At 39.1% G+C, this 12,808-nt stretch overlaps 1 protein-coding gene across 1 annotated transcript in view; it reads right to left on the reverse strand.

Annotated features, from left to right (window-relative positions):
• Window positions 1–12,808, reverse strand: part of KIN (Kin17 DNA and RNA binding protein) — a 43,317-nt gene that overhangs the window by 16,063 nt on the left and 14,446 nt on the right. Inside the window, exons 8-10 of the mRNA XM_079775373.1 lie at window positions 12,011–12,140; window positions 4,410–4,460; window positions 713–781 (exon numbers count right to left, since the gene is read on the reverse strand). Of these exons, the coding sequence (XP_079631499.1) occupies window positions 713–781; window positions 4,410–4,460; window positions 12,011–12,140 (250 nt within the window). The remainder of the gene's footprint in view (window positions 1–712; window positions 782–4,409; window positions 4,461–12,010; window positions 12,141–12,808) is intronic.

Below are 12,808 nucleotides of genomic sequence, written 5' to 3' on the forward strand. Positions count from 1 at the left end.
AAATGAAATACCAATCAAAAGAGTAATTCCTTTTATAAACAACACTATTTTCTAGAAACCATTTACTATTCCTTCATCTATGGTTTTTAATAAAGAATTCAATTCAAAGCTTAGGTTAAGGTTTTCATCTGGAAAGAATAAAAACTGGTGATCTCAGAATAAAATTTTAAGAAATATAGTGAGAGGGATAATTTCGCCTAGCTTCAAGGACAGTGGAAGGGCAATTTATGCATGCACAGGCTGGGTGCTGAAATGAGCTATATTTAGGAAAAACAAAAGGGGAGAAAGGACCGGAGTGTTGATTTTTAAGTTTTAAAATCCTAGAGCAATCAAAAGATAATCTGTTAGGGCAAAACACAGAAAAGGCCTCTTTGGAACTCTGGGGGCACAATTATATTGCTCATCATCAACAAAGAGAATGTATCTTACTGATTAGCAAGGTGTGCACACTGAGTTTAAGAGGTGCCAATGGGATCTGATACATATTATTTGCTCCAGTAAGAAAGCAAACAGAGATTAAGTATAAACAATGGTTGACAATGAATTATATCTCCAATGATTATGAATTCATCTTTCCTTTTATAGAATCATCAAGTACCTTAGACATATGCTTGCTGCTACTAGGACTTGATTTTTAAGGAGTATCAAAATGCATTTACTCAGTCACCCACGACTCCTTTCACAAATTCCATTTTTAACTTCATGTTCTTACCTTAACAATGCCTTTTTTCTTGTGATATTTCTCTCCAAGTTTTTTGGTTATAATTTTCACAATTATTTCCTAAAAATAACAAAAAAAAGGAAAGACAAATTATCTTTTCTGTTTTACTCCTTCATTTTAAACTGTGTTCACCAAAAATCATCATAAAATGTGACTACTCTGCTAAATAATAAAATTTGGAGTTCTCAGCCTTCCCAACAATGGCACTTCCTTAGTAATCTTTCATTCCTTCTTTCTCTTTTTATTAAATACAGCTACCAAGAGGAAAAAATATATAGCTAATGGCTGATTTCCATAGTAAAGGTTTCTTAAAATCTAGGACTTTTGTCTATAAATCTCAACTCTATTAACTCATGTCCTTCATAAACAGCTTCTTTCTCTCTATCCATTTAAGGAAGTAGAAAGTGTTAAGGATGTTATACTGCTGGTGTTCACTGCTGATAAAAATGCAGATGCCAAGAGTCTCGCTGGGAATCCTCAGGACATAATACTGTCCACAGTGTTCTTTTCTCATTATGTTGCTTTCAATTTTTGATACAGATGAGATTCCTCCAAGATTAGCTCCAACTAAAAGTATCAGAAATCCAGGCTTATTTAAAACTAGAGGCCTGGTGCATGGATTCATGCACTGGTGGGGTACTTTGGCCTGGCCTGTGCCCTCTCACAATCCGGACCCTTTGGGGAATGTCAGAGGCCTGATGCACGGATTTGGACCGATCCCTGAAGGCCAGGCCGAGGGACCCCACTGGTGCACGAATCTGTGCACCAGGCCTTTGGTATGCATATAAGATCTTTGGTTAATCTCTTTCCGCCCTACACCCTGAGATTCAGTCTGTTTCATTGTTTCCATGCCTATGTGTTGAACATCTGCCCCCTGGTGATCATTGAGTGTCATAGCTACCAGTTGAGTGGTCGAACAGTCGGCCAGTTGCTTAGGCTTTATATATATAGATTAATGCATTCCGAGTTTGCTTCTTCATTGCTGTTTCCTGATGTGGATTAGCTGTGTAATGGCTGATAATGGAAATTAAACCATCTAACTTATTGCTATATTCACTACAGTAATTCTACATTTGCTACTTCAAGTAACAATAACAGAGGTACTAGATCAGGGGTGGGGAACCTTTTTTCTGCGAAGGGCCATTGGATATTTATAACATCATTCGAGGGCCATACAAAATTATCAACTTAAAAATTAGCCTGCTATATTTGGTCAAACATTTAATTAACTCACTCATAATGCCTTGGCCTTACGTAATTTCTCAGGACTTATATGGCCTGCAGGCCGGATGTTCCCCACCCCAGTAGATGGTCATGAGTACTTCACTAAGCCATACTAAAAATTGTATGAACAAAAATTCAGTAAGGACCTTGGGGGATGATATTTAATAGTAGAAAGACATGTTCAAGAGAAGACTTGGAAAAAAAAAAAGAGAGAATACTTTGAAGGGTCTTACTCTTAAGCTTTTGTTTTACTAAGACTTTCTAAATGAAATGAAACCAAATAATATCAAAACAGCTTCTCTGATTCAGCCAGAGGACTTCTGGGCTAAATCTCTCTAAGGCCTTCATTTAAAGACAGTTCTTTACATCATTGGACTTAATGACACTTGCAATAAATCTGTTCAAAACCTTTCTTTTCTGAGTTCACAAAATGAAGTTCTCAAATCTATTTCTGTGGACTGCTAGCTATTTTTAATAAACATAATGCCCTTTTCAAAATAAGAAACACACGGAGTCATTCTCATTTTTAATGTAACACTCTGTAAAAGGAACTATGTAGAAAAGCTCCATAACTTACAATATGAGAAAATTAACAACAGAAAATAAAATTCAATTTTAAGTTTTGTCAATAGGAAGAGAATTTTTAGACTAAGTAAAATTTGGAATGTTTGCCTTTTTTCTTTTAGTTTGTTTTCTTTTTCCTTTAAAACAATGGTTCTTAACCAAGGGTACATATAAGATTCACCTGGGAGTTAGTGAAAATGTGCATTTTACACCAGGACAATGGATGGTGGGAGTACTGAATCAGGTGTATTTTGAAATCCCATGGCTTATTGTAGCCTAAGCTTTTGTGTCCAGAGGACGACTGTATGTAATAAACTGTTCTATGATGTTTGCTATCATAGAGACGGAGGTAAGCATAGGATAAAAATTTTCTTAATCACTCATTGTTAAGAACTGCTTTAATCACAGTTCTTTTTTAAAAAAAATATTTTTATTGATTTCAGAGAGGAAGGGAGAGGGAGAGAAAGATAGAAACATCAATGATGAGAGAGAATCATTGATTGGCTGCCTCCTGCATGCCCCCCCACTGGGGACTGAGCCCACAACCCAGGCATGTGCCCGTGACTGGAATTGAACCTGGGACCTTCAGTCCACAAGCTGATTTTCTATCTACGGAGCCAAACCAGCAAGGGCATTTAATCACAATTCTTGATTACATTTTCATACATGTTCAAATGCTAGCTACTTTAACAGGGAAAACTAAAATAATTCATGCATGGTCTCTTCCCTACAGGTCCTTCCTTTACTAATAATCTTGACCCAAATTCTACTCAGACACAAAGTCAGGGTGACTAAAGTTTCCCAGGAAACAGTACTATTTACTAGTTGAGAATATAACCCACTGAATCAGATTGCCAGGGAAATCCTGGCTGATCACTTCCTAAATGACCCTGAGGAAATTACTCAAATACTTTATGCCTCAGTTTCCTTGCCTACAAAATTGGAATAATAACATTAATTACCTTATAGAGCTTATATGAGAATTAACTGAAATTATTTATCTAAAATTAGTATTTTATATTTAACACAGTATTTTTGTATTAAATTTCTTATTTCATCATCTGTCATGTGATCCTGAGGTAGAAATATTTCCCATTATATACAAATATAAAATAAGTCATGGAAGCTAAATTATTTCCAAGCTAGTGAGAGAATGACTATGAAGATTTAAATCAGAACTTTGAACTTCTTGACTTCTGAAGTTATTACTACTCCTAATTTTCAAATCGGAAATTCTCTAAATAGCACAGTATTTTTCACTCTCCTATTATTGATCAAAACAACTTTAAGAATAATGAAGGCACTCTGAAGGTTTTATGGGAACTTCAGATTTCAGTAAATTCAAAACAGAGCCAACAACTGATAGTAATTTAAAAATTATTCAAATGTTTACAAATTATTATAAAATTATCTTAAAATTAAAATAATAAGGAAGCAACAAAATACAAAACTTTCCTGAGTTTGTAAAATTAAAAAATTTTTTTTAACAAAGTACATAAATAGGTATCCAAAGTACATAAATAGGTATCCATCTTATCCTAATAAGATGTAAGTTGATAACAAGTACTTTTGCATTTACAATTCTATTTAATTCCATTTCTGAAACTACAATATTTAGTCTTATGGCAAAAATGGAAAATAATTCCAGGCTTAAATTCAAGGTGCCATAAACAAGTTTGGCATTAAACTCAAGAAATATTACCAGCCTAATAAACAATGAAGTAACCCTCCAGTACAGGTGCAACCAATAATTAAAGATCAAAGAGAAAAAAAGCTGAAGTTATGTCTATCTATGTAGTTTATATACAGTTGAGAAATTTAGTCATTTATACCAAATACTATTTAAATCATTCACTTGAAATTACATATAGAACTTAAGACACATCAACTGAATACATACAGGCTGTAGCCAGTAGTCTGTTCGGGCAGCTCTTTTCTTTTCCTCTTCAATCTGTAGAACACACAAGACAATTATTAAAAAATCTCTTTAAAATCCTCAATTTGTATGAATAACATTCTATTTAGCAAAAGAACAACAGAAAACACATACTTCTCAGAAGATCAATAATGTAATTTGCATGTAACATGTTTTGACAATGAGTTTTGATAGTTTTTAAAACTTGTTTTAAAAATAATATGTCATAAAGCTACCAACTGACCAAGAAAATAAACACAAGCAACCTCTGCTTAGGCAATACTGCAAGGCAATCTGACAGCGCTACAGTACTGCCTTCCCCCTGCTTCCTCCCATGTGACTGTCACGAACTAGAAAACAGGCAATGTTTTCATGTGGTAAACATGAAAAACAACACTTATAGACCAATTTAGCACAACATAGTTAGGTACAGAGTGTTATGGTAAAAAGGAGCTTCTCTGTTTGATAAAGATAATAAAACTTGTAAAGGGAAGGGAAGAAACATACCACGAAGAGAGATGTACATACAAGGGTGATGGAAAGAACAAAAGGCCTACTTCATAATACTAAAGGGTTCAATACAACAAGAGGATATAACTCTGGTAAACATATATGCACCCAATACAGGAACACCCAAATACATAAAAAAACTTCTGGAAGATATCAAAGAAAAGATCAACAGCAATACGATCATAGTAGGGGACTTTAATACTCCACTGACATCACTGAATAAATCCTCTAGACAAAAAATCAGTAAAGAAAACGCAATCCTAAGTGACTCACTAGATCAGATGGACTTAATTGACATCTTCAGAACATTTCACCCCAAAGCTACAGAATATACATTCTTCTCAAGTGCACATGGGTCATTTTCAAAAAGAGACCACATATTGGGTCACAAGCAAAGTCTCTCCAAATTCAAGAAGATTGAAATCATATCAAGCATCTTCTCAGACCACAATGGCATAATATTAGAAATCAACTACAATAAAAACAAACAAAAAAATTCAAACACTTGGAGGCTGAATAGCATGCTATTAAACAATGAGTGAGTTACCAAAGAGATCAAAGAAGAAATTAAAAACATCCTGGAAACGAATGACAATAAAAACACAACAATCCGAAACCTATGGGACACAGTGAAAGCAGTCCTGAGAGGGAAGTTCATAGCATTACAGGCCTACCTCAAAAAAACAAGAAAAACTTGCCGAAACCGGTTTGGCTCAGTGGATAGAGCGTCGGTCTGCGGGCTGAAAGGTCCCAGGTTCGATTCCGGTCAAGGGCATGTACATTGGTTGCGGGCACATCCCCGGTGGGGGGTGTGCAGGAGGCAGCTGGTCGATGTATCTCTCTCATTGATGTTTCTAGCTCTCTATCCCTCTCCCTTTCTCTCTGTGAAAAATCAATAAAATATATATTAAAAAAAAAGAAAAAAAAGGAAAAACTGGCAATCCTATCTAATAAAAGAGTAATATGCAAATTGACCATACCTCCGTATACCCACCAGCCAATCAGGAGCAAATATGCAAATAAACCCAACCAAGATGGCTGCAGCCACAGAGAGCAGGAGGGAGTCTTGGCTTTTCCCAGCAATGGAGGAAGCCAAGTTTTCCCCCGCCCTTGCCGGCCTAGGCCTCCACTCAATGCTACAAAGTTTCAATTATAGAAGATAAATAAATTCCAACAGAAATGACAGCAGCCACAGAGCTGGAAGAGCAGGAGTATTGGGTTGCCCCTGGTGATGGAAGAAGCCAAGATTCTGCAGCCCTGGCCGGACTAGGCCTCACCTCCAGGCTACAAAGTTTCAATTATAGAAGATACATAAATCCCAATAGAAATGGCAGCCGCCACGGAGCGAGCAGAAGGCTTTCCTCCGCTCCAGGCTACAAAGTTTCAATTGTAGAAGATAAATCCCAGATACCAGGGCCTCCGCTTGGGTCGCCGGGGTGTGTGGCCGGCCTGCAAACCACCACAGGCCCCTGGCCCAGGCCGCCCCAGGCCCCAAGGGAACCCCCACCCTGATCCAGGACACCCTTCAGGGCAAACAAGCTGGCCCCCACCTGTGCACCAGGCCTCTATTCTATCTAATAAAAGAGTAATATGCAGATTGACCATCATTCCAACACACAAGATGGCTGCCCCCATGTGGTCAAAGATCCTGACCCAAGTGGACACAAGATGGCCACCACAAGATGGCAAGCAGGGGAGGGCAGTTGGGAGGGACCAGGCCTGCAAGGGAGGGCAGTTGTGGGTGACCAGGCCTGCAGTGGAGGGCAGTTAGGGGTGACCAGGCCTGAAGGGAGGGCAGTTAGGGGCAAACAGGCTGACAGGGGAGTGGTTAGGGGGTGATCAGGCTGGCAGGCAGAAGAGGTTAGGGGCAATCAGGAAGGCAGGCAGGCGAGCAGTTAGGAGCCAGCAGTCCTGGGATCGGGCCTAAACGGGCAGTCGGACATCCCTCGAGGAGTCCCAGATTGGAGAGGGTGCAGGCTGGGCTGAGGGACATCGCCCCTCCACCCCATGCACGAATTTTGTGCACCGGGCCGCTAGTAATACAACTTAAAGAATTAGAAAGAGAGCAACAAGAGAAGTCCAGAGTGAGCAGAAGGAAGGAGATAATAAATATCAGAGAAGAAATAAATGACATAGAGACCAAAAAAAAAAAAAAATACAAGATTAATGAAACCAAGAGCTGGTTCCTTGAAAGGATAATCAAGATAAGATAAACCTCTAGCCAGGCTCACCAAGAAACAAAGAGAGAGGACCCAAATAAACAAAATCAGAAATGAAAGAGGCGAAATAACAACAGACCCCACAGAAATACAAAGGATTGTAAAAAAATACTATGAACAACTCTATTCCAACAAAATGGACAACCTAGAGGAAATGGACATATTCCTAGAAAAATACAACCTTCCAAAACTCAATCAAGAAGAATAAAAAAATCTCAACAGGCTGAGAACTAAGAAGGAAATTGAAGCAGCCATCTAAAAACTCCCAGCAAACAAAAGCCCAGGGCCAGACAGCTTCACAGGGGAGTTTTACCAAACATTCAAAAAAGAACTAAAACCTATCTTGCTCAGACTATTCCAAAAAATTCAAGAGGAAGGCACATTCCAAGCTATTTCTACGAAGCCAGCATTACCATAACCCCAAAACCAGATAAAGACACTACAAAAAAGGAGAATTACAGGCCAATATCCCTGATGAAGATAGATGCTAAAATCCTTGGCAAAATTTTAGCAAATCGGATCCAGCATTACAACAGAAAGATCATACACCATGACCAAGTGGGATTTATTCCGGGGATGCAAGGCTGGTACAGTATCCACAAATCAATAAACGTGATACATCACATAAACAAACTGAGAGACAAAAATCACATAATCATATCAATTGATGCAGAAAAGGCATTTGACAAAATCCAGCACCTTTTCCTGATAAAAACTCTCAGCAAAGTGGGAATAAAGGGATCTTACTTCAATATAATAAAAGTCTTATATGACAAACCTACAACCAACATCATACTCAATAAGCAAAAACTAAAACCATTTTCCCTAAGAGCAGGAACAAGACAGGGATAACCACTTTCAGCACTCCTGTTCAACATAGTACCGGAAGTGCTAGCCATAGCAATCAGACAAGAAGAAATAGCCCTAACCGGTTTGGCTCAGTGGATAGAGCATCGGCCTGCAGACTCAAGGGTCCCAGGTTCGATTCCGGTCAAGGGCATGTACCTTGGTTGCGGGCACATTCCCAGTAGGGGGTGTGCAGGAGGCAGCTGATCACTGTTTCTCTCTCATCGATATTTCTAACTCTCTATCTCTCTCCCTTCCTCTCTGTAAAAATCAATAAAATATATATTTTTTTTAAAAAGAAGAAATAAAAGGCATCCAAATTAAAAAAGAAGTAAAATTGTCACTATTCAGAGATGACATAATATTGTACATAGAAAACTCCAAAGATTCCATCAAAAAACTACTAGACTTAACGATACAAATTAACACCCAGAAATCTATGGCTTTTTTATACAACAATAATGAACTCACAGAAAGAGAAACTATAAAAACAATCCCATTTACCACTGCAACAAAAAAATTAAGATACCTAGGAATTAATTTAACTAAGGAGGTAAAGGACCTGTACTCAGAAAATTACAGGATGCTGCAAAAACAGATAGAGGAAGACATAAACAAATGGAAAAATATATCATGCTCATGGATTGGTAGAGTCAACATCATTAAAATGTCCATACTACCCAAAGCAATCTATAGATTCAATGCAATCCCCATTAAAATACCAACAGCGTGTTTCAAAGCCCTAGAACCATAGTCGGCAAACTGCGGCTCGCGAGCCACATGCGGCTCTTTGGCCCCTTGAGTGTGGCTCTTCTACAAAATACCAAGGCCTGGGAGAGTCTATTTTGAAGAAGTGGTGTTAGAAGAAGTTTAAGTTTAAAAAATTTGGCTCTCAAAAGAAATTTCAATCGTTGTACTGTTGATATTTGGTTCTGTTGACTAATGAGTTTGCTGACCACTGCCCTAGAACAAACTCTCCAAAAATTCATCTAGGATTTAGAAAGACCACGAATAGTTGCAGTAATCTTGAGAAAGAAGGACAAAGTTGGAGGGATCACAATACCAGATATCAAGCTATACTACAAAGCCACTGTTTTCAAAACTGCCTGGTACTGGCACAAGAACAGACGTGTAGACCAATGGAACAGAACAGAGAACCCAGATATCAACCCAAGCCATTATGCTCAATTAATATTTGACAAAGGAGGCAAGAGCATACAATGGAATCAGGACAGTCTCTTCAATAAATGGTGTTGGGAAAATTGGACAGATACATAAAAAAAAAAATGAAACTAGATCACCAACTTACACCACACACAAAAATAAACTCAAAATGGAAAACTTAATGACTTAAATGTAAGACGGGAAACTATAAAAATCTTAGAAGAAGCCATGGGCAGCAAAATCTTTACTGATACAGCTGATTTGTCGCAGCAATATCTTTACTGATACAGCTCCTAGGACAATGGAAACTAAGGAGAAAATAAATGGGACTACATCAAAATAAAAAGTCTCTGTACAGCAAAAGAAACCATCAACAAAACAACAAGAAAGCCCACTGCAAGGGAGAACATATTTGCCAATGTTATCTCCGATAAGGGTTTAATCTCTAAAATTTATAGGGAATTCATACAACTTAACAAAAGGAAGATAAACAAGTCAATCAAAAAATGGGCTAAGGGCCTAAATAGACACTTTTCGAAAGAAGACATACAGAAGGCCAAGAGACATATGAAAACCTGCTCAAAGTCACTAATCATCTGATAGATGCAAATCAAAACAACAATGAGGTATAATCTCACACCAATCAGAATGGCTATCATCAACAAATCAACAAACAAGTGCTGGAGAGGATGCGGAGAAAAAGGAACCTTCTTATACTGCTGGTGGGAATGTAGACCAGTGCAGCCACTGTGAAAGACAGTATGGCGTTTCCTCAAAAAATTACAAATGGGACTTCCATTTGACCCAGTCATCCCACTTCTAGGACTATATCCCAAGAAAACAGAAACATCAATTAGAAAGGATATATGCACCCCTATATTCATAGCAGCACAATTTACAATAGCTAGGATTTGGAAACAGCCTGCTAGTAAGTGCCCATCAGCAGATGAATGGATTAGAAACCTGTGGTACATCTACAAAATGGAATACTACGCTGCTGTAAAAAAGAAGGAATTCTTACCATTTGCAACCCATGGATGGAACTGGAGAGCATTATGCTAAGCGAAGTAAGTCAGTCAGAGAAAGATAAGTATCACATTATCGCACTCATTAGTGGAATATAATGAACAAAATAAACTGATGAACAAAAATAGAACCAGAGTCATAGAAGCATCGAACAGACTGTCCAACCTATGAGGAAAGGCAGGGGGTGAGGGGGTAAGAGATCAACCAAAGGACTTGTATGCATGCATATGAGCATAACCAATGGACACAGACTGGGGGGCAGGGGGTTTTAGGGCATGTGCTGCAGGGGGCGGGGAGGGGGGAAGCCAGGGAGAGGTCAATGGGGGAAAAAGAAGACTTATATAATACTTTAAACAATAAAGAGTTAAAAAAAAAAAGTAAGAACAAAAGGCCTACCGGCCATTATGGCTTTATATCATGCCCTTTCCTTTCTCAACTGCTTAAAGTTAGAATCCTAAGTACCAACTTTCAGTGGACTGAATAATGTTTTCTTTGGTTGATTATAAACCTCATTTCAATTCCTCCAAGTTTCCAATTTGACAAAAAACATTCTAAATTTAGCATGTATTATATTCAAAGCAGGTAGATCTGGCTTTCTCTTTTCCTTTGAATTAAATTTAAAAATTCTTTGTCATAGCCTATACAACTTCTCTGGTGTTCCCACTACTTCTCTCTCTAACCTCAAAGACTACCACTCTTGTGTTCACCAAGCTGCAGCCATGTTGACCTTTTCTTCCCAAGACTGATTTAGAGCTCTTTCCTGCCATAGCACAAGCTCTCTCCCCACTCTTGCGGCTCAGACCGCCTTAGGACTTAGCATTTTGTACGTAATTATTTATTACTCACTTGTTCATGGAATATCTCCCTCACTAGAATGAAAGCTCCATGACACACAGATACTGGGTTTTTATCCCTATTCTACAGACCCATGACCTCACATAATGCCTACCTAGTGAACAGCACTCAATATGTGTTGAATGATGGAATGACGACATCTCAGAGTGTACACATCTTATGCTATACTTTAAGCTTTTCAGACTGCTCCTCATTGTATGAGGACTCAGTATCAGGGAAGACCCAACAGTAACCTCCTAGACCTTCATAAATGAAGAAAAGGGATGGAGAGCCTAGAGGAAATGATATTACAGGGGGAAAGCTGCTTCTTGTGTCCATTTATCTTTTTCTTCACCTGTCCTTCCCCTTCTCTTTTTCCACTTATTTCAGACATTTATTGATAAGGTAAGGTTATGTGTTAGAAGGGGAAAAGGAATATTTAGGAGTATATTAAGAACTTTCTGCAGAATTACTCTAGAATCCAGGTAAAAAGTATGGCCCTAGATCCAGATAGTCATAAGTTTTCAATGGCTCATCACATAAACTTAGCCATCAGGTTAAATCAAATTAAAACTAGGTATGTCACAGCTTTTTTCCTATTTGCTAAAAGGCGACAAGTGGAAGTTAAGACAACAGGAGAGCAAAGGTTGGTGGGGGAATCCTTGGAGGATGCCAATTTCACAGCCACCGAAGGGAAACAGAGCTTTCACGTCTAGCTTCCATTACCAGTGAAGTCCTTCTCTTTGAACTCCACATAGTTGCATGGAGAGTTCTGAAGACAACACTTGCAGCAAGAAACTAAAGCTTGTGGGAGTTCTAATTCTATTCCAGTGAAACTGCACGTAGGCTCCTTTTTCCTAACCTAGCATGTGCACATTTTTTAACTTTAGAGTAATCTAACAATGGTGAAACTATTTAAGTTTCCTTGGTTTAAGCTGCATCATTCCTCTAATGCTAAAGAGTGAACAGGAAGTTCATCAACTGTACCTCCATGATTTCATCCAGTGCAGACTTCTTTTTCTTCTTTTCTTTTGGTTGAGCTGAGCTATGGGAAGGTTCTTTCCGTTTCACTGATGCTGTGGCCTCTATCACCTTCAATGCACTTGGTCCCAAAGAACTGACAAGAAGAAGAACCGTGCTTGTTAGCAAAACTATACACAGAGAAAGGCTTTAGAATATGCAGAATAAATAACAGAAGAAATGTGTTACATGATTCATTTATAACAGATCAGTGGACGCAATGAAGGAGTCATCAGCATCCCTGACAGGACTCGGCACCAGGGGAACATGTAACCCTTCCTGTCTTTATCTACTGTTACATTCTCCTTACCCCTTCAGCAAGTGTCAATAGAACCAGAATAGCAGAGTGATGACAGCATTGGCTTCAGTGTTAGGCAGATCAGGGTTTGAGGCTACTTCTCTTAGAACTTAGAGTAATGAACTTTTCTAAGCCTTAGTTCCTCATCTATAAACTAGGAGTCCAGCGCGCGAAATCGTGCTGCGCAGCCCTGCCTTGACACCCGAACCTCTCCACACAGAGCTCCAGCGTGGAGCTGGCCTTCTCTGGCCACTTCAAGCCCACCCTCAGTCCCTCGAGAGGCCTTGGGCTGGTCCCGCCTTCGCCTGGCGCCTCCCCGCTTCCGCCCTGTCTCAGGAGCAATGCGGCGGCTCCGCCCCATCATGGCACCAGAGGAGAGCCTGGAAGCCTTCCGCCTGCTGCGCTGTGCTCCTTCCCCTGGCAGGTGGGCGGCGGGGTGCTCTGAGTGTGAGCGGTGGTGGCGAAGG

The sequence above is a fragment of the Cnephaeus nilssonii genome (assembly GCF_951640355.1).
Source record: "Cnephaeus nilssonii genome assembly, chromosome: 1".
NCBI classification, from domain to species: domain Eukaryota; kingdom Metazoa; phylum Chordata; class Mammalia; order Chiroptera; family Vespertilionidae; genus Cnephaeus; species Cnephaeus nilssonii.